The sequence below is a fragment of the Odontesthes bonariensis genome, chromosome 10 (genome assembly GCF_027942865.1).
Source record: "Odontesthes bonariensis isolate fOdoBon6 chromosome 10, fOdoBon6.hap1, whole genome shotgun sequence".
In the NCBI taxonomy this organism is placed as follows: domain Eukaryota; kingdom Metazoa; phylum Chordata; class Actinopteri; order Atheriniformes; family Atherinopsidae; genus Odontesthes; species Odontesthes bonariensis.
In genome coordinates, this window is record NC_134515.1 from 11,734,783 (window position 1) to 11,762,569 (window position 27,787).

The 27,787-nt window shown below is 39.1% G+C and overlaps 3 protein-coding genes across 5 annotated transcripts; all 3 read right to left on the bottom strand.

Annotated features, from left to right (window-relative positions):
- Positions 1-179: 179 nt before the first annotated feature.
- On the bottom strand, positions 180-6,577 carry ddost (dolichyl-diphosphooligosaccharide--protein glycosyltransferase subunit (non-catalytic)). The gene is made up of 11 exons (XM_075476280.1): positions 6,324-6,577; positions 5,735-5,845; positions 5,543-5,629; positions 5,337-5,440; positions 4,044-4,138; positions 3,671-3,764; positions 2,052-2,200; positions 1,470-1,617; positions 1,222-1,342; positions 1,028-1,134; positions 180-796 (listed from the first exon to the last, which is right to left on the bottom strand). Exons 1-11 carry the CDS (start codon positions 6,556-6,558, stop codon positions 647-649), a joined length of 1,401 nt encoding a protein of 466 aa, XP_075332395.1. The 5' UTR covers positions 6,559-6,577; the 3' UTR covers positions 180-646.
- A 382-nt stretch (positions 6,578-6,959) lies between these two features.
- On the bottom strand, positions 6,960-15,622 carry zbtb17 (zinc finger and BTB domain containing 17). Of its 3 annotated transcripts, none has more exons than XM_075476282.1 (15): positions 15,515-15,622; positions 13,274-13,526; positions 12,999-13,169; positions 12,323-12,628; positions 11,880-11,969; positions 11,338-11,654; positions 11,052-11,194; positions 10,645-10,945; positions 10,458-10,545; positions 9,694-9,810; positions 9,457-9,577; positions 9,004-9,134; positions 8,610-8,873; positions 8,379-8,468; positions 6,960-8,182 (listed from the first exon to the last, which is right to left on the bottom strand). In XM_075476282.1, exons 2-15 carry the CDS (start codon positions 13,476-13,478, stop codon positions 7,764-7,766), a joined length of 2,763 nt encoding a protein of 920 aa, XP_075332397.1. In that variant the 5' UTR covers positions 13,479-13,526; positions 15,515-15,622; the 3' UTR covers positions 6,960-7,763. The 3 variants fall into 3 exon arrangements, with proteins under 3 accessions (XP_075332397.1, XP_075332398.1, XP_075332396.1); XM_075476283.1 differs by having other exon boundaries at positions 12,323-12,625; positions 15,439-15,614; XM_075476281.1 differs by having other exon boundaries at positions 15,439-15,614.
- Positions 15,623-17,144: 1,522 nt separating this feature from the next.
- hspb7 (heat shock protein family, member 7 (cardiovascular)) lies at positions 17,145-21,266 on the bottom strand. Its single transcript, XM_075476284.1, has 3 exons — positions 20,893-21,266; positions 17,869-17,993; positions 17,145-17,739 (listed from the first exon to the last, which is right to left on the bottom strand). Exons 1-3 carry the CDS (start codon positions 21,056-21,058, stop codon positions 17,560-17,562), a joined length of 471 nt encoding a protein of 156 aa, XP_075332399.1. The 5' UTR covers positions 21,059-21,266; the 3' UTR covers positions 17,145-17,559.
- Between the last annotated feature and the right edge of the window lie 6,521 nt (positions 21,267-27,787).

Below are 27,787 nucleotides of genomic sequence, written 5' to 3' on the forward strand. Positions count from 1 at the left end.
TCTTTCCCCCGTTTTCCAAGCAGCTGTTGATGAAAGTAAGTATTTTACTGCTTTACTTCGGTGTTTACAACCATGAATGCCATCGGTAACTGGCACAGCATAGTAGGACACACTTTTCAATCTGCAGTAGAAAAGCAGCACTATTAATCTTGCGACAGAAACCACAAAGACTCCCAATGTGTGGAATGTCAGTGTTTTATTAAGGACTCCAGCTCTTTTGGAAACATCAAAGTCTTATAAAAAAACAAAGAACAGTTAGCATATTCAGTGCATGTTGTTACCACATTAACATTTTCTAATTGAAAAAAAAATGTAGGTTTATCATTTTCCTGCTCTAGGGTTTTCCCCAGAGACAATTTAATCAATTCTAAAGCAACTTTATAAAACTTCTGACAGACTTTAGAACATATGGGCCTTTAGGTGATTTCAGAGTACATTAAAAAAAATAATAAAAAAAATAAACTGCATTGAATTGCAGTAAGTACCCCTTTTGACCCCCAGACCCAATTGATTAACAACCCCTGACAGTCCAACAGAAACAGTCCAAGTCCCCGGGTGAACACAAGCCATCATAACTGAATTTCAACTCTTCGTGCCATAATTTAATTCCATGTTCTTGTTTCCCATTTCCCAATGTTTTTCTGCATTAATCTGACTTCTCCTTCTCTTTCATATGCAGAAAGACGACACTGAAGACAAAGAGTCCTGTCATCATGGAGAAGGCACTCGCGTAGTATGGGAAGGCTGATGGGATAAAGCGCTCATACTGAGTGTGCTGCAGCGGCCGCACGGATACCTGTGGAGAAGTAACACAGTTGTAGAAGTCAAAAAGCCAAACAGTAAATTATTGAGGTGAAATGAATTATGAATGTTAAGCTAAGACAATATATTTTCCATTTCTGTTCATTTTAACACCTAGTAAATAAAACCTAATGTTTCAATCTGCTAAAACATATAGTAAAAAAAAAAAAAAATACTAGTGCCTTGATTTGGGCATACCCAGGTGAAGTGAACTGGTATAACTTGCCTGTGTGGAGGAGTAGAGATGTGTGTATCCCAGACGGTTGTAGTCCACCTTGAACTGGAAGACTCCATACACATCAGGCAACTTGAACTGGACACGATATTTTCCTCCTAGTAAAAGAAAAAACAAACAATACATTTAGACTGAAAAGCAACTATATTAAAATAATGCAAATGATAACTAGCGAAACATCCTACCATTTCTCTTGAGATAAGTTCTCACGAAGGGATCAATCCTCACAAACTCAAGCTGAATATCTTCTCCATCAAAGGGAACCCAGCGGCCTTCATACAACATTTCAATGACAATGTTGTACTCCTGCAAGGAAAAGTTTTATTGATTGAGATAAACGGTTCATCATTCAGAATGTGTGTGTGTATGTATATATATATATACATATATATATATATAAAAATCACATTTAAAGCGTTGATGACAAACTCACCACAAGGTCAGTCACGGTGTATGCTGCAGGTGGGGTGGTCTCTCCTACAGGATGATGGGCAACAGCTCCCACTCTGAGCACACCAGCCTCCTTGAACACCCAGCGAGACAGAGCAACAGCAAGTTCCATGTTCCCCGTCTGCTCATACCTGACAAAGCCAACAAGCAGCAGGAGAAGATTTCAGACAGCATTCATGTCTGTGTTCCTAATAACAATCTGAAGCAGCCAAGCCAAAGTCTTCCACCTGGTGAGAACAATTACTCTTGACCTATATGTGTAAATGTTACAGAGCAACCAAAATAAAATAAAAATATGAGCCATCAACTGTCACCCCAGAAATTTCAGAACTGGTCAGTAGAGAAGAACAAATATTTTTGTTTCAATCTTGAAAGTTAGACATTAGAATTATAAGTCTAATAGTACATTGTGTCAGCTGCAGGCTAAAGGCAACACACTAAGCAAAAAAAAAAAAAAAAAAAAAAGACAAGTAACCAGCATGTTACCAAATGACAGTTTTGATTATTAGTAGTAATTTTTTTTTTTTACATGTGGGGAAATTGACAGAGAAATACTGTGCGGTACCTCTGTGAACCAGGCCTGGCCTTCTGCACGGCCGAGTTGAAGAAGGCATCACTGAAGAAGTCCAGGGAGCCGCTGAAAACCACTCTAGCATTGTTTCTGGCCTGGAGTCCAGCAATCAGCAGGGTGTTCTTGCCAACGGCATGGGGGTACTAGAGTGTTTGGAAACACTTGTTACTACCTCTGTAGTTATTTTCTACTGCAAAAAAATGCTTTTTTTAGGGAATTTTTAACGAAGTAAAATAAAAAAAAAACTAAGCAGGGCTCTCAGCGCAAATCTATGAACAAGAGTAAGTGAAACTTAAAAAGAAAATCATTCTACTCGTATGTAAGTGGGTAAAAAACTATCAATGTTATCAATGACCACACAATCAAAAAGTGTGGTCACTTCTTCTTTTACTGCTTTTTTTAAAAAAAATTTTTAATATAAATCAACCAAGCAAGTACTCAAACATTGCATTAAACCAGCCTTATTTGTCTGGAGATTTAGCTACCTTCCAGTTTATAAAAATATCCCTTGTATCCTTGATCAACCCAGAACAGAAAATATATTGTTTGATTCATTTGGTGTTAAGTTTTTGTTCCCTAATAGACATGGATCACAAGTCAAATGAATTGCTACATCAGCAACCTCAGGATGCCAACTTTAACCCAGAATGGTTTCACCAAAGCAAATTCTCATAGAAAAATGGAGAAAAGTTAATGTTTCAGTTTTATATTTGAAAGTAAAAATGTTCTCATCTGCGTCATTCTATGAAATATTTAGCCTATATTGTGTGAAATGGAAACACACAGGAAGTTTAGGACTTTTTAGACCACCCGTCCAAATCATGTATTCTGTGTATCCAGATTAACTTGAGAAAGTCTGAACATGAAAAAGGCCACAGTCTGATTTTTGCAAACAAAGTGTTTTTTTATGAAGGGTTCTCAAAAGCTTTGGTTTAGTTTAGAATTGATTGTTTTGGGTTTTTTTTTTAGCAAAGATTTGTGTCTTATTTAAAGTTATACCAACAAAGTTATACATCACTCTGACAAAAGGAAAAAACAATTAGCTTTCTCTAGACTAGCATGCTTTTAGCTCCATATGGCTAATTACAATAAGTAACAAAAGAACACGATTTCATCAACAAATGCACACATTGAGCAAGTATTTTTTTTATCTTAATGTCCTGGTTTTGTTCTCCGTTTGATGCGATCTGTTGGTTTCCTGAGCTAGGTAACCTTCTTTTAAATTAAATTTTTTTTTTACATTTAATTGCATTGTAGTTGGTTTGAACTAGACTTTATTTTTGAAGTGCCTTGAGATGACATTTACTGTGATTTGGCACTATATAAATTAAACAAACTGAATTGAACTGAACTGAATAATACTTTATCAATCCTAAAAAAGGAGAAATATTTTGCTGTATAAATAATATACTAAAATTATATTTGCTGGCACACAGGGGTGAAGTAAAGCTGGAATGTCATTGGCATAGCTGCATAGTTACAGACATTTATGTTGTAATTTATATGTGACATATCGGGTCATTTGTAAAAACCAGTGTGGACACACTGTCCTGAAGATCTAATTTAAGAAAAATATCTGAGCAAACAGTATGAGGGTAAGTTATTGATGCTACCTGAGAGATGGGCCTGTCAGGGAAAAATGAGTAGGATGTGGAAGAGCCAGTTAGGATGTCCAGGACGAGAGGATTGTCTGGGTCAGCCACCATGCTAGAAGAAGAATTTTGATATAGTTTGCATTGGGTTTTACATTTAATTTGGACCATTTCCAAACAGGTACAATATAGACTGTTGCTTCTTCCAGGACAACTCCTTGGTACAGCTAACCACACAAACAAAATAAGGAGCTGTTCAATGAAAAACTTTGATAAGATTCATAAAATCAACCAGGTGAGGGACATTTGTTTATGCCAGCATCCTTGCATATTTAGCAAATATTTAGGGATATACCGTCACAATCTTGGGTTTTCTGTTACAATTTCTGCTTACCCAACACCCTTGAATAAAACAGGCATATTGGTGGGTTTGCCAACAATAGTTGGAGCTTTAAGCAGGTTCTCTGGGTCAGCGACAATCAGGGTGTGCTGGAGACAAAAAATAGAATGGGTAAATATCAACATAGAGTGTCAGGTCTCAAATTTGGATTTGTGAAGCAAATGGGCTGTTCACAATGATGCTAACATCTGTTCTTGGTGATCGGATCATAAGTGGACAGCATTCTTCTGATAATCTGAATACAGTCCATATTGGCAACACATCCTGGGACCACCTACTGAACTGACCTGACTCCACACAACAAGCTGAGTTATAACCAGGATGCTAGTTTTTGGAAAAATTACATTTTGCAAAAAGCAGCGTCAAAACTTACAGAATGAATTATAGACTGAAAACCTCCTGCTCATCTTTGATGTCAAATTCAGAGGATAAAAAGTGAACAAAACGGATGTGAGCCCAGCTTCAAAGCTCCAGATGTGTGCTGTCAATCCTGGGAGTCACTTCTTAACGGGCCTCAACCCAAACAAGCTTGCTACATGGCAGATTAGGGGCTGTGCATTTTCTTGATGGACAGTTGGCTATTGTTGCATGTGAAGACAACATGGTAGCACCTATAGTCTCAAGTGAGGTGTCAGTCAAAAGCTAACGACACTGGCTATATTTTGAAATCGATGTTTAAAAGAATGTCAACATGCAAACTTGACTAACGAGAGAATAGGTGAAAGATTAGGCACAACTGCTGGCACATCGGAGTTGATGCAAAGGTTACACTAAAAGTTTCACTGAACTGGGAAAATATCAATCAATTCATTACCAGGAGATTCATACCAAGGAGAGTGACCTGTAATTTATTAATTTGCCTCGACTGTACCCTCTGTGGTCACCTTATCGTAAAATGCAGGTGCATTCACTTATTCGCAGGTTTTGTGTGCCGAGCAAAGTTGTGTAGAAAATTGCGGAAGGTCAGCTGCTGAGCAGTTCAGATTTCAGAGGGTTAAACGCTAGGGCAGCTAGGGCTAAGGCTCCATGCGTGAGAGATGCACAGATGATCTGTGCAATGTCATATATCACATATTTGGTTTTTTTGTGACTGTGACGAAGGCCACGGGTAACTATCTGACCACAAGTGGTCAACCAGGACATGTGCAGTTAGATTGTAAAGCCAGGTGTGAACACATGTACTTACTGCTATCAACTTGGGATCAGATTACACAAGATGGATATTAGCACCAAACGTGAACAGCCTCAAAGTTAATATGTCTTCTGAATAAAGACAAAACACTGTACCTCTCCAGGATCAGACACATCATAGTTGTGATGGTCAATGACACCAGTTTTTTCCTCATCAAACTCAATGCCACATTCACTGCCCAACTCCCTCAATGGGTCACCTGTGTAACATGGAAAATATATGTAAATGACAATACTCTATAAATACTTTATAAATCATGCGACAATTGTAAAAAAAAAAAATCTCCTATAAATCAACTGACCAATATCTGAGCTGGCAGCAACCAGGACATTGCCTCCACCATCGATGAAGGATGTAATGGTCTCCACATTTATATTCCCACCAAAATCTGCAGATGACCAAAAATAATTATTTCTACAGACTGTGTTTCATCAAGCAAAACACAAGCCATAAAAACTTTACTTTAATTTTGAATTAACAATCTGGAACTTACCCTCAACTGATGGGGAGAAGATGATCAAATGGTCGTAAAGGAACTGGCCATATTTGATCAAAGATAGGGATGGATCATCAGCTGTCTTGATTGTGAGGTCAAAGCCACGATCTGCAAAACAGCAATATAATTTCAGTGATGCTGATTTGAATTGTAAGAAAGAAACAGTGCTCGATTATTTCACCTGTTTGCAAACAAAACAGATTAAGATGCATAGGTAAATTAATAGTCTATTACTTTGGGACATTGTGTTATTAAGTGAGTCACAGTAAAAACAGTGAAGCCGAATTTCTCTTTACTTATTTCGATTAACTGCTTTGAATTGATATCCAAAGCCGCTAAACACGTAGACAATATATATTGACAATACACCAAACCATCAAAAATTTTTTGAGGTTTGGTGAGACACAGAAAACATATTTCAGCTAAGCTAATGTTAGCAGCCTGCTGTGCTGCATGAAGTCCACCTGCTGTCCATGTAACTCTATATAGCCTGACAGAAACCTTATACACCTGGTAAAGTAGACTTAATAATTATATTTATGAGGGTAAAAATAAATATGGAAACCATATGATTTTTTTTACTGACCTGCCAGACTGCGGAAGAAGATTGAATGGGTGTCTCTTATGTTGAGGTTGTCTAGCAGCACCAAAGTCCTACCGTCACCCTGAGCACAGTGCAGCAAAGAGGCAAACGACAGGAGTAAGATAATACTGCTGTCCAAAAGTCTTAACCGCCTTGGCGTCTTCATTGCGGATCGTTTTTGGGATGATAATAAAGAAACGGACCAGCTCGTCTGCACGACCGCTGTCAACGCCGCCATTTTGCTGCACAAGTCGACGTCAGCGTTAGCAACTCTCGACTTAACTCTGACCCCAAGTTCCATCCAATCACAAAGAGGAACGCGTCCCCTTGACTGCCATTCCACCAATAGGAGCAAGGCTATATTGACATCCGCGATAGACAAGGAAATTAAATACAGGCCTATATACAGATCTTTTTTTATGAATGGTGATAATCAAAATCTTTTTTTTTCATGATAATCCATAACAATAAGATATAGGAGCTATTAATTTGGCTAAAAGAATAATTTTAACCAAAGCAATACATGTCTTTGGTCCTTGATTTCCCAGGTTTCATCAACATGTTATCGCTTTACATTTCAGCATTGCACCCTTCCTAACTCTTTTATTACGCTATATTAATAACAGCACGGGACAAAGCTTATCTGACCGGGAATATTCTTTAATGAGTTTTTGAGGAAAACAGGGGGACTCTAAGCAAGGTTACAGATCCTTAATGCAGCTTTTTGCAGGTCGTAATATAAATAGGAAAAAAATAAACAAAAACACATCGGAGACAGAAATCTTAAATCAATATGCTAATCAGAATTGTTTCGCCACATATATTTATCTTTCATAAGATGTGTTCAGACTTTTCTTAGAGGACACATATATACAAATATTGTACAAGCACAGGATCTGCGATATTTGCCAAAAAACACAAAAATATATACAATTAACCTTTATAGAAATGTGTTAATTGTCTTTCACCTACATTTTTAGTACATCTATATGCTCCTGTAGCTAATTTGCATGAAATATCTTTAACAAAGTACAATAAAATATTTTGATTGTTATGGGAAAATGTACATATTTGACCACTGAAAAATAGGAGTTTTTTTTCTAAGTTATATTAGACAAGATTTAGGAAAGGTTTGTGATCTAAATGTTTTACATGAAGGATAAAGGACTCCTACATTTCACTCTAAAAATAAACAAACTTTACACATTTGTATCATCATCATCACTGGATCTTGTTGTGCTGTAATTAAGTCAGCAAATACATGATTTACGAATAATAAATCTATTTTTATTCAAAAAATGTATGTTATGAATCCAGTTTAGATTTATTTTTAACATCAAGGTGTGACTAAACTGAAGCCTCAATAGGACACTTATTATCTTGTATTTCCTCTTTCTGCACAAGTTCATAACATTTTATACATTCATCATTAAATCTGCCCCACTATGCCTGACTCTCACAATCTATGCCTTCTTCTTTTTCCTCCTCTTTCCCATCTGTTTGGTGCTCAGTGTGAGTTTCTCCCTGTCCTTCTTCCATTGCCTCCCCTACACAAATCGTCCTCACTGATCCTTGCGGTTCTTGTGTTTCTCCAACTATCCCTTCTTCTGATTTTGTCTCTCCATCCTCAGTCCGGAAGATAAGCTCTCCTTCCTGGATGACCTGTTCGGCCGTGGGTTGCCATGTTGCAGCAGCATCCCCCTCGGTGGTGGGCGCTGCAGTGTATTGGTAGAAGTCAGAATCCGCCTGAAACATGACCAAGGCTTGAGCCGTGTGGATGCGCACATGCTGAGCCAGGGAGCTGGCGTCCAAGAACTTATCACCGCATGAATCACAAGCGTACAAAATCTGGGTGTTGGGGTCTGTGAACAGAAGAAGAGTTGACTAAGTAAGTCATTTGCAGTCCTATTTCTCACTTCACACCTCCCTCTCCCTCTCCCACACCGCATCAACCCAAATCCTGGTCAATTCGGAATGGAATATATATATTTTTTTGGTTTACAAGCACCATTTCAAGTCTCGCCGTTTGTACAAATTTCTAATTCTATGAATTCTTACCTGCTTCTTGCACTTTCTCTACTGCTTTGGTGATTTCAGCTTTCAAGGCCTCTGTCTCATCTGAAGACACAGAGGCAGCCACTGGAACAACTGTTAACCAACACATGACAAACAACCGTTAAACAGTCTAATCTCTTTTATTCTAGCCAAAGGATGCTGGTTGTGATAAGTCAGGCCCAGTGTATTGTCATTTCCCCCCCTAAAAACTTTGCCTTAAAGAAGCTGTCTGACCTGTCAGCTGAGCTACAGCACTGGCTGCCAGGGCCTCTGTTGCCAGGGTGACGATGTCCTCTGTGGTGACTGTGACTATTTTGATCTCGTTGTCGGAGTTTGATGTCCCTGCGCACTCGTCACCCCCCTCGACTACAGTTCCACCAGCAACGACCAGCCGCTTCATGCCGGCCTTGCCCTGGTGGACGGTCTTGACGTGGGAGCGCAGGTTGTCCACACGATTGAACCCTCGACCGCATTTATCACACAGGAAAGGTTTCTCCCCTAAAACAAGACAGAAAAGTAATTAACCAAAGACTTCTGGGAGAATATTATGAGCTCTGTTGGACGTGGATTGTGGTAGTAAAAGAAAGTCCCACTAGCCTGATTATTAGACACTAATTTTGCCCATTACCTGTGTGAATGATGATATGCTTCGACAGGTCTCCCACATTGACAAATGCCTTGTTGCACATCTGACACTTGTGTGGGCGCACGTTGTCGTGATGGCGAATGTGATTGGCCAGTTGACTGGACTGCACAAATCTGCCCACAGAGAAATATAAAGGAAAAAGTTTACTCCTATGTGGGATTCTTGAAGCACAAACCACCTAAAGGTAGTCATTCAGGGTCATTCACAATCACAAACATGAAGTCATGATCGAGCAGTCAATACACATGGTCTGTGATTCCCATTATTCGTTAAGCAAGCCCAAACCTTTAACCAACATTCTCTGCTCTCTCTTCGTATATTTGAATAATCATTGAATAATGTCTGATTCTGTTCCTCATTAACAGAATCTGGTAGGTTTGAATCATGGCCTATTATTGCAGTTTAGATGTATCCACTCTGTCTTGTCAAACTGACCTTTTGCCACAGCGATCACAGACGTAGGGCTTCTCTCCGGTGTGCTGGCGTACATGTGCGATGAGGGAGCTGGCCTGGGTGAAAGCCTTGCCACAGATGAGACAGACACAGGGCTTCTCTCCTGTAACATGAATAAGTGTAACAACTACATAAGAAGTGGATAAAAATCATCTGTGTTTTCACACTGGAAATTTTGAAGATGTGACTGAAAAGTCAGTCTCAATGTGATGGGAGAACCTGTGTGGATGCGTTCGTGCCGCTGCAGAGCTCCGGGGTCGCTAAAAGCTCTCTGGCAGTGTGCACAGACGTACGGTTTCTCCCCACTGTGGACCCGCAGGTGTCTCTTCAGATTTCCTAAAAAGGAGGCGCCATCACACAAAGGTTGAATCAAATGACTCAAAGTAAAGAAACACCCACTCTTTATAACAGCAGCCATATGAAAAAAGTTTGCTTATACAGAAAACAGTGGAAACGCGTTAAATGATAAACGGTCCACTCACCATGCTCTACATGGGTGTCACTTTAGAGAAAAAGTGTCTTGTCTGAAGACACTTGAACACACTAAGAATCGAACTGACGATCTCTTGATTGGAAAGCAACCACTCTACCAGCTGAGCTACAGCAATGCGACCAGTTGGGTGGATGGACAGAAAACTACATCCCAGATATTTGTATTTACTTTGATGCATTATTTTTCCTCTGTCCAAATCGCTTTTTTTTTTTTTTTTTAACTGAGACCTCTGTACATACCAACTAAATAAGGAGGAGTAGAAGTAGAAGCCAAATAGTGGGTAGCTAAAGCACTAAACTGATCTATCCCTCTTGATTTAACAAGTTTTTGTAGGTCCGTTTTTTTCTCCACGTGCCAACAAGATATCTTGACAGGTATCATTTCTATTCATTCAGAGACTGAAGCCTATAAACCTCCACACCTGAATGTTTCTTCATAGTTATGCTCAATATATAAGAGATGAAAGCAGAATTTTAAACCCTTGTTTTACCTGAGGTGGTAAACTGTTTGCCACATTCTTTGCACTTGAGAGGCCCATCTGTGATATGAATTTTTAAGTGTGCCTTCAGGTTTCCTATCTAGAAAGAACACAAAACAAAAATATTCAATAAAATTTCATAGTACAGCTGCAGATGCAACTATTAGCATCACAAAGTGATCCAGTTACATGCCGTTACCTGGTTGAAGCGTTTGTCGCAGTGTGGGCACTTGTTGCCCTTCTCTGTGTCATGCGTCTCCAGATGTCGCATCTTGGCTGTCGGGTCGGAGAAAGACTTCTCACAGAAGTCGCAGTGGTACGGCTTCTCACCGCTGTGCACCAGCTGGTGGCGTTTCAGGTTCCCTGATGTTGTAAAAAGCTTGCCACACACATCACAGCTGTACCGCGCTTCACCTGTGTGGCGTTTGCGGTGCAGATTGAGCAGGCTGATCTGGCGGTAGCTCTTTCCACAAGTAGAGCAGCAGTACGGCTTCAGAGGACTAGAGGGCAACAACAGCTCGGTTTAAGTCAGAATTGATATGGCTCAGTGGGCAGCTGTGAGTAAAAATGAGTAGAAGTAATTTAATAAATATGTAATGCATTCACCTGTGTGTTTTCTCGTGGGCTTTACAGGCTGCGGGGTCAGAGAAAGCCTTGTTGCAGTCTCGGCAGCTGAACGGCTTCTCCCCCGTGTGAATACGCATGTGTCTCTTGAAATTACCCGTGTGGGTAAATTTCTTCCCACAGTCCTAGAAAGAGATTGAATATAATAAATAGTGTCGTGCAGGCAGCTCACGAAATCTTGACATAACTGACACTTGCACTGAATTTCCTGCATCAGCAACATTTGCTTGTTTGAGTATTATCCTGCCACAACATTCCTCCGTCTCACCTCACATTTGTGGGTCACAGAGCTGTAAGGCTTTGATTCAGACCGGCCGCTCATAGACGATGACAGGGTTTGTCTTCCATCTGTCTCGCTCAAATCTTCCTCTTGGTGGTTGATCTCATCATCTTCATCATCAATATCATCAATATCATCATCATCATCATCATCATCATCAATATCATCATCATCTTCTTCTTCCCCAGCCTCTAAATCGCAGGTCTCCCCGGAGTCATCTTCCAGTCCTTCAGACACTTCGTCCGTCTCTGCCACCTTCTTTTCAGTTTTTGCCTTTGATGAATCTTCATCTTCCGAGTCATTTTCTATAAAGACAATGATAACAACAGACCTTATCTGGAAACAGTAATAACAGCAAAGGTCACAGCAGGTCATAGAGAAACATTTTTTGTCAGATGTAGACTATGAAAAACTAAAGGAACATCTTATCAAACTCGGTTGATAAATCTTGAAGGTGCTTCTTTTATAATTCCTTGGCTTTCCCTTTCTAGCAAAAGTTTTTGAAAGAAAGGGGCTTTTGTCTTGCTCACCATGTGGGAAGTTTCGTCGAGGAGGTTTTCTGATTCTTCTCCCTCTTGAGCTTATGTAGGTTGAGCTGCCTGAAGATTTCAGCTGTGACTCTGTAGATAAAATCGTTAATCATCAAATAACGATGCAGCACTTGATATAAACACTCTTGGCAACATGTTGGCCTTCAAAACTTTATATTAGGGATGTCCAAAGTTGGTCCTCGAGGGCCGCTGTCCTGCAGGTTTTAGAAGTTTCCCTGCTTCCACACACCTGATTCAGATCAAGGCATCATTAGCAGGCTTGTGCAGAACTTAACAATCTTTTGAAGAGATCCATTTCATCTAAATCAGGTGTGTTGAAGCAGGGAAACATCTAAAACCTGCAGGACAGCGGCCCTCGAGGACCAACTTTGGACATCGCTGCTTTATATATTTCAGAAGACTTTCTATAAATCTATATTTACTGGGAGCGTAGTCTGCATCAGATGGGTCATCCTTAAATCTGGGTGCAGCAGTTTCAGTATCCTTCTTCACTGATATTTTCTTTTGAGCAGAAAGCAGAGTGGTTTTGGGGGGTCGTCCGCGACCCGGGTGCGTTCTGGAGAAGTTGGGCTGAGAAACAGTTTGTTGTGTGTCCGCAGAGATGTCCTGACTTGGTTTGGACTCTTCCACGGAAGTGGTGGGAGGACGCTCTTCTGCTTGTGCTGCAACTTCTGACAGGTGATTTTCAATGTCCTCTTTCTGCTCTTTTTCACTTGTTTTTTCATCTGCTTTGTCAAAGAAAGACAGCTGAATTTAAAACAAAAGAACATGGTGGACAGTTTCTGTATTTAATATTTCACACTTTGATTACAACACAGAATATAATCACATTTTTGCCATTTATATATAATTAATAAACAACCAAAGTAAAACAATTCTGCAGAAATGTACAATTTATTAATAACTTCACCAATATAAAAAAGGTTCAATATCACAATGAACTAAAAAAAAAGAAAATAAACATTCAAGACATTTTCCCCAAAAATTATTTTTTAAGTCAGAGATGATGCATTGATTGCAAAAGCTAATTAGTCTGAGTATTCACTGCAGCACTACGCGGAAAAAAAGGCCATAAACATATTTGTAGAGCTGACTTACCAACTGCAAAATCCAGTGCGAGGGCCGAATTTGACATTGACTGGTATGCAGAGCATGCATTTATGACTTCTTGCATCTGAAGAAAGTGGGCAACAGACAACACGTCTTCAATATTCTGTGAATTCAGACTCAGCTTGGCAGTGTACATGAAATCCAGGACTTGACCCAAACCTGTAACAGTAACCAGCAAGACATCAGATTTGGTTAGAAAGCAAAAAAAGCAAAAAAAGAGAGCACTGGAACAGGAAAATTATTGCAGCTCAACCAGATCCCACCTGCTGCATTACTGATGTCCAGATGCACTACATCCTTCTGATCCAGAAATAAAGTGCGGAAGTAAACGCTGCAGGCTGCCAGCACGGCTTTGTGGGCCTTGAAGTCCACACCATCCACAACAAAAGTGCAGTCACACAGCAGGCCCTGCCTGCGCTGCCGGTTAAGTTGCTCCAGAACCTCTGCGCTGTGCCATGGGAACTCCATCGTCCTGAAGGGTTACAAGACGGTGTGCAAAGCTAGCAGGCACGGGCTCTGTGAGTTAAAGTACAAGAAAGGATTCCTTATTTTAGCTTTTTCAGCAGCCCAAATTGAAAGGGGGGTGGGGGGGGGGGTCTAAAAAGTATATTGTTCAGTCAGTTCAAACTACTTAAATTTCAAGGTGATCTCACCACATGAATTCAACTAATTAAACCCTCATCTGTGCATACTGTGATTGATTCATATTTTTATTTTTAGCTCTTTTTTTTTTTTTACTGTAAAGCACTTTGGTGCGGCTCTGCCACTTGTAAATGTGCTATAAAAAATAAACATTTACTTACTTACTTACTTACATATTGTCCCTGTTTGGTATTGCTTAGGCTACTTCAACCAAAAGTCAGAAAATCTTGAATTTATATGGTTTTCTAAGCCAGTAAACCATGCAAGGTTTTTCATATATAATGTGAGTTTCCAGTAAAGTCCATATCGTTTAACCTTAATATAATTACACCACCAGCCAAACTTTCTGATCCTTTCAAGTTTTTCTTTTCCTGCAAACTGCGTTTCTAACTAAGAAACAGTATCTATGAATCTATTAATTTCCCCTCTACAATCTGCACACTCTTCTGCACAATGTCAGTGCAAAATAAAACTTATTTTTTTGCATTTGTTAATTCAATAAAGAGACTGAAATATTCAATTTATATAGGTGTTCAAACCCTACGCTGTAGCACAACAGGGGTTTAGTGCATCATACATAGTCTATTACACTTTCACAGCATTACTGGTGTCCACCTGTGCTTTACTTTACTCACAGGGCACCTATTTCGAAGACTCGCAGTTAAATGACGAGTGTTAGTTAAAACCTAACAATGAAGTCGACAAAACTGTCCACAGATCCCTGAGAGTGGGTGGTATCCAGGCATAAACTGTGGAAAAGACACAAAAGTGTCCGCACTGTTGAAGAGCCCACTGCTATTTGGCATTATGCGACCCAAAATATCGGCTTTTCAGCCAGAAAATGCAAAAAAAACAAAAATAATGATTTGTCTCATTAAAAAATCTACAAATCTACAAATAATCATAACTAACATCTATTTCATCATTAAATTTTAGTTGGAGTGTCTCCCATTTATATGCAACAAACCATCATCTTTTTCCAAAGATTTGATCAAATTGGCACTTAACAAGCTAAAAAAAGAAACACACATTTGTCCTTGTTTTAATTCAGCACTGTAAAAAGTTTATGAAAGATAAAGTTACTTCATTCAGCAATTGATATTACCACCAGTGAGTATGTGCCAACTGTTTATAAATTATTCTATAACCAGGATAATCTACAAGTAGCAATACTTCGTGGGTAAAAGCTTGGGTTGTGTAACCAGTGCTTAATTAACAGTACGTGTTTTCTTTTTCTTTTCTTTTTAGGTTTGTTTATGACAGCAGTCTGACCATGTAGCTGGATAGTAGGCCTCTATTCTTTAGGTAAACAATGCATCAATAAACACCCACAACACGAAAAGATTTTCAGCCAAAGTGTCACTTTAACAACAAAATAAAAACTACATTAATTCGGAAACTCTGCCAGCGAAATGCGATGCAACATGATATAAAGAAATGTAATGTTGGCTAACGACTCCTCGAGCTGTCAGATTCAACAACAGTAACAATATATTACGCTTCACGTATGTCCTGGTGGTCATGCACATCTTTAGTTAATGAAACTTAAAGTTTTATACAAGTTTTGGCACCGAGGTTTGACAGTGCAATGCATCGATTACAATTCCTCCATCCTTGTAGCTTTGTTATCAGGGATTAATTTAGCGTGCCTACATGCATGAAGTGGGGGGACAAGATGGCGGACAGGCGACTCGGGCCTGTCTTCATCTCTTGTTGTTTTCACAACTAGCTCGCTCAATAGCTCCAAAGGAAGCGCCATTTTTACACAAACCACCTCCATAATTACCTGCTCGTTGTCGCTTCCTTGCACCGGGTTAACAAAGCTTGATAACGCGGTGTTACGTAGTTTCTGACTCACTTACGAGAAACCAACCCAATCGAGTTTTTCGGTGATCGATCCTGCCCCGCTGACTCCATCCGCCGCCATCTTCCTCTCTCTGATCGATTGATAGGGACCAGCCGGATGTATCAACGGAGCATGCGCAGTATGAACACATGTTGGAGCCGAAGATGGCCGCAAGGTGGCGCCAGCAGCCCGAGTTAATAAAACACACGACCAGGAACCTATATTTCATGTTCTTCAGTATTTCATGAAGATTTTCTTTCCTTTACCAAAGCCCTTAATATTATAAAAAGTAAAAATGCTATGAAACTGTTTAGTTTGTTTGAAAAATACGATTTGCGACAAAACCCCTAGGAAACATTATTTTGTCTTTATTTATTTTATGAAGATTTTATTTTCACGTTTTCTGTTCTGCATTCTTCATATGCACCTGCTCCTTTAAAATGTAAGATGACGTAAGCCATGTATTTTGTACATGATTTAATAAAAAAACAAATAAAAAAAAATACGTTCTTCAAAAATATTGTACATATGGCTATTTATTCAATGAATTAACTGCAATAATCTTTATTTTTTCTATTTTTTTCTTCTTTTTTTTTTATACCAAATCCTAGATTTTGATCTTTGCATATAAATATGTGAATGTGAGTGTTACGCAACATAAGAAGGGATTTAAACAAATTACACAAGACCAGTGTCTTTTGAAACTCATAAAAGGCTACAGCATGACTGGTAAACTGACTGTATTTATAGAGGGTTTTTCTGGTCTAGTCGAACACTCAAAACACCTTCGTCACAGTCACCCATTCACACACACTCATTCAGCACTTATTGTATTCACTGTTAGAGGTTATGCTGGGCTTTTTTTCTTATCACACTCATTCACATACCAGTGAATGCATCAGAGGCAACATGGGATTCAGTGTCTTGCCCAAAGTCACTTTTACACGTGGTGTGGGGAAGCAGGAAATCGACCCACCAATCCTCTTCTTGGCAGATGACTGCACTTCCTGCTGAGCTGAAGTCACATCACAGCGTGGCACAAATACACTGACTTTAAAAATGTTACTTAAGTTGTTTCTTTGAAATTATTTTCAATGTAAGGAGGACATGGTTCCAAGATTGAATAAATGCACTTTGTGTCCTCAAACTGAATGCTAACCTTGTTTCTTATTTATGTCGACAGTAGTGTGCCTTGTGATGGTCACATCTGGGATTTTATCCAAATATGTGTTGAAAAACAATCTTCATATATAATTGACGAGCATGTAAAATGAAGACAGTTTTGGTCAGCAGGGGGCTTTCTGTGGGGAGTTTGCATGTTTTCCTTCTTCCTGTGAAGGACTGTGAACTGTATAAAGCAGGTATAAAGAAAAAAAATGGATGTATCAATAAATCATAATGTATAGATAACAATTTTGGTATTGGGGTCACAGTCACCCTAATGCAGCCGTCACCATCCTCATGAAAGTCAAAATGGCTAGAGATACAGCACTGGATTATAAAACACATAAATGTGTTCTGGTTAAAGACCTAAAATTAACATAAAAATCAATCCAAACCAAAATTAATCCTCATCCTATTGTTAATATTTTCACACTCTGATTTATCAGAAAAGCTCTCCCCTCAAACTCCAAGCCCACAATGAGTACAATTAATTTGGTGATTTATTCTTCAAAAGAGTTTGACAGAACAGGATATTTACTGTCAATCGTGTTTAATGTCATAAAATGTCAGTTCATTCACACAAGTAACAATATGTAATAAATTATGATTAATGAGAACCAATTTTTATCAAAGCGATTTATCAGTTTTGGAAATGTGTTGAGGACAGGAGTGAAATAGGAAACTGATTATTCAATGTGTGTGTTAGAGATAGAGAATAAATGAACCAACTCAAAACATAAATGAGCAGCAACAGGCCATGTTGCTGTCAGTGAAGGTGGATGTGGACGTGTTTTATAGAGCAGAGGCTGACACGATGATTACAGCGAAGACAAGAAATACATTGAGTAACATGAAAAACACAAGAAGTGTGGGGTTTGTGAGAGAGCTGGTCCCTCTCTAGATTTTGATCTCCGTGCGGAAGGTCTGTACGAGCTCATGTTTTGCTGGGTGTCTCCGTGCCCGGACTGTTAGGGTCCCCTCTGCACCCAGTGAGGATGTCACTGAGGTGGGGTCCACATCCTCAGGTAGTTGGCACTTGTGGGTGAAAGTGTTCATCACCGAACCATCCTGGGCTAACTGCAACAGAGAGACTATCATAGATTACTGGATGATTTGTTACTGAGGAGGACTGATTCGAGGTCCTTCTGCTCACATTAAAGAATCTACAATGTGTTCATATTTCTGATTAAGAGGAACACTGCCCACCTTCTCTGCATGAACTTCTATCTGGTTGTTGGATGTGGTGACGATCACATCCTCAGGAGAGAAGTCCCTCACATCGACTGTGAACTGGTAGGAATCGTCAAGAGTTTTGATATTTCCAGCTCCGCCTGAAACCACCACAAGACAAAAAAGGAAAGTACAGTTCAGTATATCTAAATATCTTAGCCAGTTCATTTTCCTTGAATTTTTATTTACACTTCTTGCTGCTGAGTATTTTTTTCTTGTACTTCAGTGTGAAATTGCACATTTGTCAAAGCAATATTGAAATAGTTGCATTTGATGTTTCATTTTGAATTGGTTTCAACTTACCCATACGTGCTCGCTGATTTTAAAAGGATGCATCATGTCACAGGAAGATTTACAATTATGTTGATTTCATTAAATCATGTCATGAAAAGCAACTGACACATCACAGATTCTGGTGTAAAAAGACTTAAAACATTTTGAATTAATCTTCCATCGTCAGTGTTTTGGAGTTTGTAAAGATCAGCAAAATAATCTACATCTAAACATGCTGTTATACCTTCAGATTGAAAGAGTAAATAATATATCGATAGCTCTGAAGTAGTTTGACTCCAGTCACAGTCATGTGCAGAGTCATTGCTACACTGTGAAAAATGATCTGTTGAGCACCGAGTGCCTTTTCAAGAGAGATTATTTTTAATATAAAAATAGGGAGAAATGTGATCCTCACTTCCTTGTTTTCAAACAACCAACTTTTTATCCTAAAAAAAGAGTAAAATGGATGAAACACATTTGCATGCTGCAAGTATTAATGGCTACATATTTTGGAATATGAACATGAATTGTCATTGAATTGCTATTACACTTCTGAATTATTTCATAAGTTTGTGGCTATAGTTAAGAGACAGCTCCCCAACTAACTATATACAACATTAAAGAAAGTTCACACTTTGCTTATCAAACAACTGTTATCCATATCAGCATTTTGGTGCTTTAATAAATAGTGTCTTTCTATACGAGCATGCACATGAACATGTTTACATGTAATCATTCACGTATTCTGCACATGCATGTGTTGTTGTATAAGGGGACCAGCTGGTTGGTTGCTCCATCATGACTGACATGTAGTAATGGAGGGATGAATCAGGGAAAGATATGACTGGTGAGGGCCTATTATAGCCTATTTGCTACACCACGTGTAATTGTTGTTGTTTTAACATCAGCTTATAGTCAAATTGAAAAACCCTGTTTTATACAAGCAGAGTAGATCATCATTGACGGAAAGAGGTGAGCTGTGCATGTGCACTATTGATAAAGCGTATAGTCATAACAAACTGGAACGTACACTCTCAAACACCCTTTGACGACATATTTTACATCACGCGGATCCAAGTGAACTTTTACTATTTAACACCTGTGTTAGACCTAATCCTTTGAGGTTATGACGATTTATTGGACACTTGGGACAGTAGAAAGATCAAAATATTAAAGTGACACTACAATTTCAACAGTTAAAAAAGCCAGTGGGATGGTCATTTATTGGACATTGTTTTTATACATTGATGTAACTATGACACTTACTTTCCTTTTAGCTCCGTTTTGGTCCCCAACTGCTTAGAAAATGTATGTCCTCTTTAATTTCAATTCAATTCAATTCATAGCCATTCATTACTACAGTCAGGTGCTAATTTTAGCCCTTTTCACACTATGTAGGTGCGCAAAAGACCAAACAGCAGCAGCTTAAAGCCGTATAGCGTAGGCTTCTAGGGGCAAGTCAGCACCAATCAACTGAGTGACAACAGTGTTGGTTGGACAGGCATGTTCCACTATTCCTGCTGTCTCTCAAGAATACTGCAATTCATCTATGTACTTCTGTAACTGCCAACTCACAGTCACATCAGTTCCAATCCCTGATTCTGCCCCTGTACCTTAAAAACAGGGCGGCGTTTTACAACAAAGACACATTCATCCCGCCTTGAACGGGCAGAATGAAAAGAGCTTTTGTCTCCCTCCTCCCCCTTCTATGTCTACCTCGGTTGTTCAGAGTTTTGCCCCTGGAAGCAGCTGCCTGCCACATGTGGAAATGAGGTTGCTTAGAGGCATTACATTACTTGTGAATATTAAACTATATACATTATCACAACAAAACTCAGACTTGTCTGATTTCTTTGCTGTTCGAGATGTCGCAGTGGATTCTCTGACTAGACTTTGTGGCAGTACCTGACAAACATTTCCAGTGTGGCGTTGTGAGTGTGTGTGCTCCGACTTCACATATGCTAGTCAGTTTCATTAGTGACATCATTCCTACTCTGTGTGTGTGCACTGGTCACCGGGCAACCATTTGATCATTCCTAATGCAGGTGTCATCACAGATACTCAGTGTGTGAAGTCAGACTGCTGGCAGTAAGGCCAACATTCCCGGCTTGCCGGCATGTGTATGTGTGTTGATTTCGCTTTAGCAGCACTCTTCCTGAAGGTATACCAGTCATGGGTCTAAAACAATTCTGCTCTGCCCCCAACACAGCCTGTGAGTCTATTTAAAGGTCACATGTTAGACATTGACACTTCTGTGTGCACCAAAGGTGAAGTGATACAGAGCAGTTCACACCAACTGGACATATTACGGAGCCAGAGGATGAATCAGGCACTGTAAAGTGAAATGTCTCATGATCTCACTATGTACTTTAAACGCAAAGGTGGTTCAGTAATCTGTAAGTAAGCGTGTTCTCTTGTGTATACTGTACAGTTTTCTGTTCATCTACTGCACCATGGTTACGGTCTTGTTTTTGAGAACATTTATCTTAACAAATCAACCCCACCAGAATCCGTCTGCCTCATAGACTCAGTCCTGCTTGTTGTCTTCTTCTTCTAAAATGTCCCTTCTGAAATATTTTATCACCACTTTATGGAAGAAGAAGAAAAAAAGCACACAGTACTCAAACTGCTTCCAACTAGATGTATAAAGCTGTCTCTTTAAAAATGCTTCTGTCATCAATTCATACCCTCTTGTTTACAAAATGAGTTCCAAAGCTTTCAACTTACTGGAAAAACCCAAAGTGTCGCTCCCGGGCCTCATGAAGGAGCCAAAGTCCTCGGCAAACAGTCCCCGGCTCTTCTCCATGTATGGGTTACCAGAGGACGAAGTAGAGGATGAAGTCTGGTGGAAACTACGCTCCGATCGATAAGCTGAGGAGTTGGTCACACTCATGGATGGTTGCAAGTGCTGAGTAAGGCAGAGGAGGAGTAAAGGAAGAGAAGAGGCAGGCGGAGAGAGATGATTCTTTTTGTGGCCCTGGGAGTCTTCCAAAGGCTTGAATCATTCACACAGCTGTTTTTAAAAAAATCTCTCCTTTTCTATTTCTTTTTTTATTGTTTTATGAGAACCCCGCTTATTGGCCCTCTCTCCTGCAGCCGCTCCCACATGGCCTTTATATTCTGTACAGCCTCATGCATGTTTGGGAGGTGGCACGTGTGTCACAGCTCATTGGAAAAGGGGAATAGTGTTCTATTTTTATCATAAGACCTACAGAGGGATGTAGAGGAGAGTCTGTGGTTGGAAAAGTTCTGCGCAATGAAGGGCCTTAGGTTAAGAGAGGGAGGGAGAGTAGGATTTGACAGAGAGTGGTAGAAAAAGAACAGGGGGGTGGGGGGCACAGCAGTTGTCGTTTCAAACACACCATCCCTTAAATAGCTTTCCTGTCCCCCCTTTAATTCCCACAGTGCTCCATCACTCCATCAGTGTGTTTCTTCAGCTTTCTTAATATTCAGTATGTCTTTGACCTGAAACTGGATCCTCACATGGTTCGACCATTAAAAGACATCAAGCCCACTGTTTTCACAACATGGTCTGATCTCATTGGAGAGGATTTTTGTTCCCCTCGTTAGTTTATTAATTCAATCCCTTATATATTAAGCACAGAACATTAGGACCAAATGATCTGAAAGGATCAAATTCTCTTTCCTCCTGCTGGGTTGGATGAAGTGAGAAAACGAACTGGAAAGTGAAAAAGGAACCTTACCTCATATCTCTGAGGATAAGTTAAGAGCAAAACAAAGATGGAAAGAATGTGCATGAAAACAAAGCCATGAGGAGGGACAGGGGACTTAGTGGTGACATTGCTTTGTGGCTATTAATAACTGCACGGACAGCACAGCCCATCGTGATAAGAAAACACTCACTGCTCTTCTCTCTAATTAAAGCCGCTGATAGCTAATCCATTTAAATCCATTTGTGGGCTCCATAATGTTGTGTATTTCACTTCTGCTTTTTCATTTCAGTCAACAGTAGGTGCTTTTTAATTTAGATATGGACAAAATACCTATTGATTTATTAGCTATTTTCACCAGAGCCTAATTAAATAACTGCCATTATAATCATCCCAAAAGTGACAGCAGTTTGCAGTCAATGGTAAGCCTATTTTATTTTGATGTTCAAAAGATCACTGTATGTTACAAATTACACCACAGAGTATTATTTGATTCCAGTCTTATCACTTCAGAGCACATAGTCCCCTACTTAAGGTCTAAATCCAGCCCAGCAACTCAGCACCTCCCAGTTAGGAAGTACACAGAACCTCCTCAGCTCCCTGGTAACAGTAATATTGTTGGTTCACGTTGGCTATAGTGTTGTGCACATCTAATGGAGCTGCCATCAAGACCATTTTCTGGGATAATGCAAATGATGAGATCCTCAAAATCAATCAACCATGTAGTATTAACAATATATAAAGCTTAAGACCAGGCTACTTCCAGGGCATGTAGCTCCACTAGGAGGAATCAGATGAGCACCTATGGAGAAATGTCAAAAGCTTGGGAAAGATGACAGCTTGTCAGATGGGGCGATGGCAGGAGATAATCACGCAAAGCGGAAAAATGAAAGAGGAAGGGAGGTGGGGGGCTGGAAAGCACTGCAGAGGCAACAGAGACAGGCAGCATTGTTGCAGCCTTAAATTAAGCTGTCATTTAAAAGTTTTTTTTAAAGGTGGGATACCAGTTCAGACAAAGAAACTTAAAAATAATATTTACAATTTGTCTTGCTCAAATGATACTGAATGTTTTTAAGTTATACAAATTTGAAATTAGTAAGAACATAAATTGGGTTGAATTTAATCTAAACAGATATGTTAGTTCTTTGCTCTTTTTCTTGCTCTTTCTAGGTTAATTTTATTAAGAAAAGAGCAATTGGGAGTAATGTAAGTAAGCATATTAACATGAGATTTAAAGAAGCTCCAAATCTCAGAGGCTTATGTTAGGAAGCTCAACAGATCATAGCTTCACATCTTCAATCAGAAATCTAGCATGACTTCCACCTTAAGGCATTTCTACATGTAGGTCAAGTGAATGGAAATGAACACATACCTACTGCATGAGGTTAAAACCAGGATACATGCTTTTCCTGTGGTTAGGTTGGTACTTACTGTAACTAGGGTTAGAGTAAGTTTCCGTTCCTCTGACGTTTATGACATATGACTGTGTGTATTACTGTGTGTGGGCACAAATGGAATGCAAACACAAACACACAGGAATAGAGTTGACTCAGGGGTGAGACGACATGGATTCCTACTGGATCAGATTCACTGATCCAGTTCGGCTTCTTCTTTTGATTCTTCGTTTTAGAAATGATTTTTCTCCATCTTATGTGCTAAACTTAACCTAAACAGTGTTTTGTCAGGGACTGTGGAGACAGAGAGACACGGCGATTATAGAATACATTTCTAATTTTTTTGACAAACCAAAAGAAAATGAAGTTCTATGACAATCATATTTGGACCTATAGAAGAAATCAACAATACAAACTTCAACTCAGGCACCAACAAAGCAAACTCAAGCACTAATTGATCAACCAAACTGAGACATGAGGGGAGCATATGTACTGGCTGATCAAGCCATTCAAACACATAATTGGAAAATAAACTCTATCCATCCGTTCATTTTCTGTACCCGCTTAATCCAACAGCGGTCATCGGCGAGAGACGGGGTACATCCTGGACAGGTCGCCAGTCCATCACAGGGCGGGAAAATAAATGAACCACTTAAATAAACTAAACTAACACCAAAACTGATCAGTACCTTGTTAAGTAGTAATTTATGACAACCCCCCCCCCCCCCCCCCCCAAAAAAAAAACCCAAAACAAACAGGACTACCTTAGTCAAAGGTAAAAAGAAAAGAAAAAAATCAAAAACGCACTGGAAAAACCCAAACCTTCCCTGTTCTGCTTGAAGAACTTGGTACAGTCCAATTAGGTATCCTACTCAAACAGATTTAAAGCATCTGCACTTCTTTCACTGGCAAGCCAGGCAACATCCCAGGAAGAGGTAACTAAAGAAAAAATATATTAACTTCATGCTAACAAATTATTTGACTGGCAAAAGTGACCAAAGATACGTGGAAATATGGAAAAGTGTCTGATCTAGGTGTCTGATAAATTAAACTGTTTGCGCATATAACTTTTTAAACTTAAGCAAATGAAACAAAATGGTTACCATTATGACCTTGGTTCAGTGTATGGCTGCTTGTGTTGCCAGCACATTTCCAAAAGTAAATAGGAAACATTTCTTCACCATAGAATGTGACATATTTTACTTCAAAAACAACAAATACATCTTTCAAAAAGGGTCTCTCGCAATCCACAGTCGTGATAAAAGTGAGTGGTGGGGCATTTTTCTGCAGAGACCCTGCCTCTCCCCTCTCTCCCTCTTATTTTTCCATCTTCCATAAAACTGCCTGTCTTACCGCAAAAATATGGAACAGGAACGTTTGTCCACAACCCCAAAACGAAGCAGTGTCACAGTCCGTGGTTAGAAATTCTGAGATGGCAACATATCAAACGTCCTTGTTTGTGCGAGGCTTCATCCAGTTAACCAAGTACTTTTAATACCTAACCTCAACCATCTTGTTTTTAATACCTAAACTTAATGAAGTAGTTTGTAATGAGAGAAGGGAAAAAACATTAAGTGAAAAGGGCAAGGAAATTAAATGACTGAATACAAAAATGACATTTAAAAGTAAAGGTATTTGAAGGCAACAGTAGAAAAGATAGGAATCAATTTAGGCTCTGCCACTGGGCAGTCAGGTGTGTAATGCCTGACTGTAATGCCTACAACCCCTCTGACCTCCAAATGTGCAATGTTTATGCCTATTTAGTGTGATGCAACAGCCAACTACTATTTCATAAAGTTACTTTATGGAGTTATAATCATTGTCAGAAGTACAAAAACAGAGAGTAAAACAATTTTTTTTTTTTTTTTAAAGTAAAACTTTTGCACCTTTATCATTAAACTGCAAAGTTTTGTGCTGTGGACCAGATTCTGGTGGGATTCTGGACGGCTTCTCTAATCTTCTCTCCCCTCTGTTGTCTGCCTGAGTCAAAAGGCTGTTGGTCTGCCTGCTGTTTGAACAGGTAGAGCTCAGTTACATTTACACTGGCAAAGAAAAGAGGTGGGCAGTTGCATTTTAGCATAAAATCTGCAATGCACACCTTCTTAAACAGTTGTTAGGAGGTATTGACATATTAATTTGTGCTGTAGAACTTCACCACGGTGGAACAATTGGCAAATGGCTTCATTTTTTGGATTTACTGCTTTTTTTTCATATTCACAGCTTTGTACTTGTGTACTGTGATCCTTTGCTCTAATTTTCATTTCACTCTCCAGCTTGCTTGAACACCAATGTTCCCTCCCAATGATTACAAATACTGACATGTGATTTATTTTCCCTTTAAAGTGTAATAACTCACGTTACAGAGACTTTCTTTTTGTCAGAGAAGAAAACGAACAGCTCAGACACTGCAGGGCTCCAATCTAACCTCATCTATTGCACCAAATAAGTGTTGTTTCAAGCTCTGCTGCACCTCATCATATTGTTTACTCATTGCTTGGCCCACCACCTGCTCCCCTTTTTTGGTGGGAATCTGGGTATACATTCCTTGTTTGTACAGACTTGCTATTTGTTCCCATAGTGAAGACATGTCCCCATAATGTCAATGTGTGCAGATTATTTGTGATTGCAGTTGCAGATGTGATTCAGCATAAGATTACCAACAGATAGACTGAGATGGCACAGATGACAGCTTATGTGGCAATAAATAGTGTATCATTAAAACCTTTATGGTATTAACACTACTCTATAAAAAGTCACTCTCTTAAAAAATCTATTATTTGACATATACTGTACATGTATATGTATTTACGGTGTTCATACTATATTTTAATAGTTACTCATATTACAGCAAATATGCAGCAAATTGTGATTTTTAGAATTTGCTTCCATTTTGGTTCATTGAAATATTTCTGAAGAACTATTACAGATCAAATTTGTGTTGCATGTGGACTTTTATAAAGTTTCTGGGACATCAAATTTGGGACTTTTTGCTCTTAAGTACAGGTTAATCTTTATTTTCAAACGTCTACTTTGGGATTTGGAACGTGTGTTACATCATTTCATGAACTTGTTATCTTATTTGCCAGAGGGGAAACTTCTCAGGTCCTCAAAAATAATTGTCATCTGACTCTCCAGTTGTCTCTGTGTGCTGTTCCCATGGAAACAAGTTTGCCACTCACAAAAGCATTTGGTGTGTTTGTGTATGTGTATATAAGCATGTGTGAGAGATGGTGTGCTTGATACTCACAGCATGCAGACTTTAAATCTCTAAAAATAACACAGGTGCTAATTGAAAGCACAAATCGGAGAAATAGCTGAGGAATATAAACATTAACTAATGGCTTATATAAAGTCTGTGCGTGTACACATGTGTGTGTATGCATCTGTGTGTTTGATTCAGGATATGAACAATTATTTCCCTAACCTTCCACAGGTTACCAGAGCTAAACCTTGATTTCCTGCAAAGTGTCAAAGATCTACAGGTTCTCTGACACTTTGCTCTATTTAAATGTCATTTCTGCCTCCGAGGGACTTTTTAAAAAGAGGATCTTTGAAGTCAAACACTGGCAGGAAGGTCAGAGCAACGTCCTCCATTCGTCACAATCTGATCTGTAAAAGAGAATCACACTTATAGCAATAGCAGAGGACAGATAATCATGATAAAACCTGTAATTCCCTACCTTGTCTCTGAAGCTTGTTTAATAATATTACAACTTTGCAGTTATCTTTCGACTAGCCTTTTCTTTCTGAAGCTGTTCAAGGTAACCTGCAGGACTTGACCACTAATAACACTGTAGACCAGTATTTTGAGTCATATCAAATTACTCTACCAATCAGCAGTACCAAAGATTTGCAGCAAAATGCTTACCAAACCAAGAAAATAAGGCTAGCTAGAAAAAAAAAACATGTGTCTACAGAATAAACATGTGAAAAATGAGGTTTAGGCTCATTCTTTGCTCTCTATTGCCTACAACTTTCATCACGGGTGGGTACAAAGGACAGCACCGTCCAAATGCAAACGCTCAAGCAGGCGGGAGCAGTTAAAACAAATCAAATTAAATCCAATTACAATCCAAATCACTTTAATCAGAATATAATCTGATTCAATTCAATTCATTAAGATCAAATTAAATCCAAATTTGCCAAATCTATTGTAGTATAATGCACCTAATGACAGTTTGTTGCTCAAGAAGCTAAAAAATCAATTCAATCCCCAATCATGAGCAAGCAAAGACTGGGGGGCGATGGTGGAGACGAGAGGTCCTTTTTAACAAAAAGAGATTTTAAGATACCTGAAGACATTTCTATCAAGAGATTTTTTGAGAACAAGAAAATGGTGAATACTAGCCGTATAGGCCACAATATCTGGACTTGACTTCATATAATAATAGCTTTCTAAGTATATGATCAGTGCTATGGTTATACTTAATTAATCCCTAATGTCTACATTAGTATTGCTTCTGATGGTATCAACAAAAATGTATCAACAGCTGTGCTTCATGAAAATGTTTTTTTCTCTAACTCTGCATGTCTGCAGTCGAGGCAGATGAAGGGCAT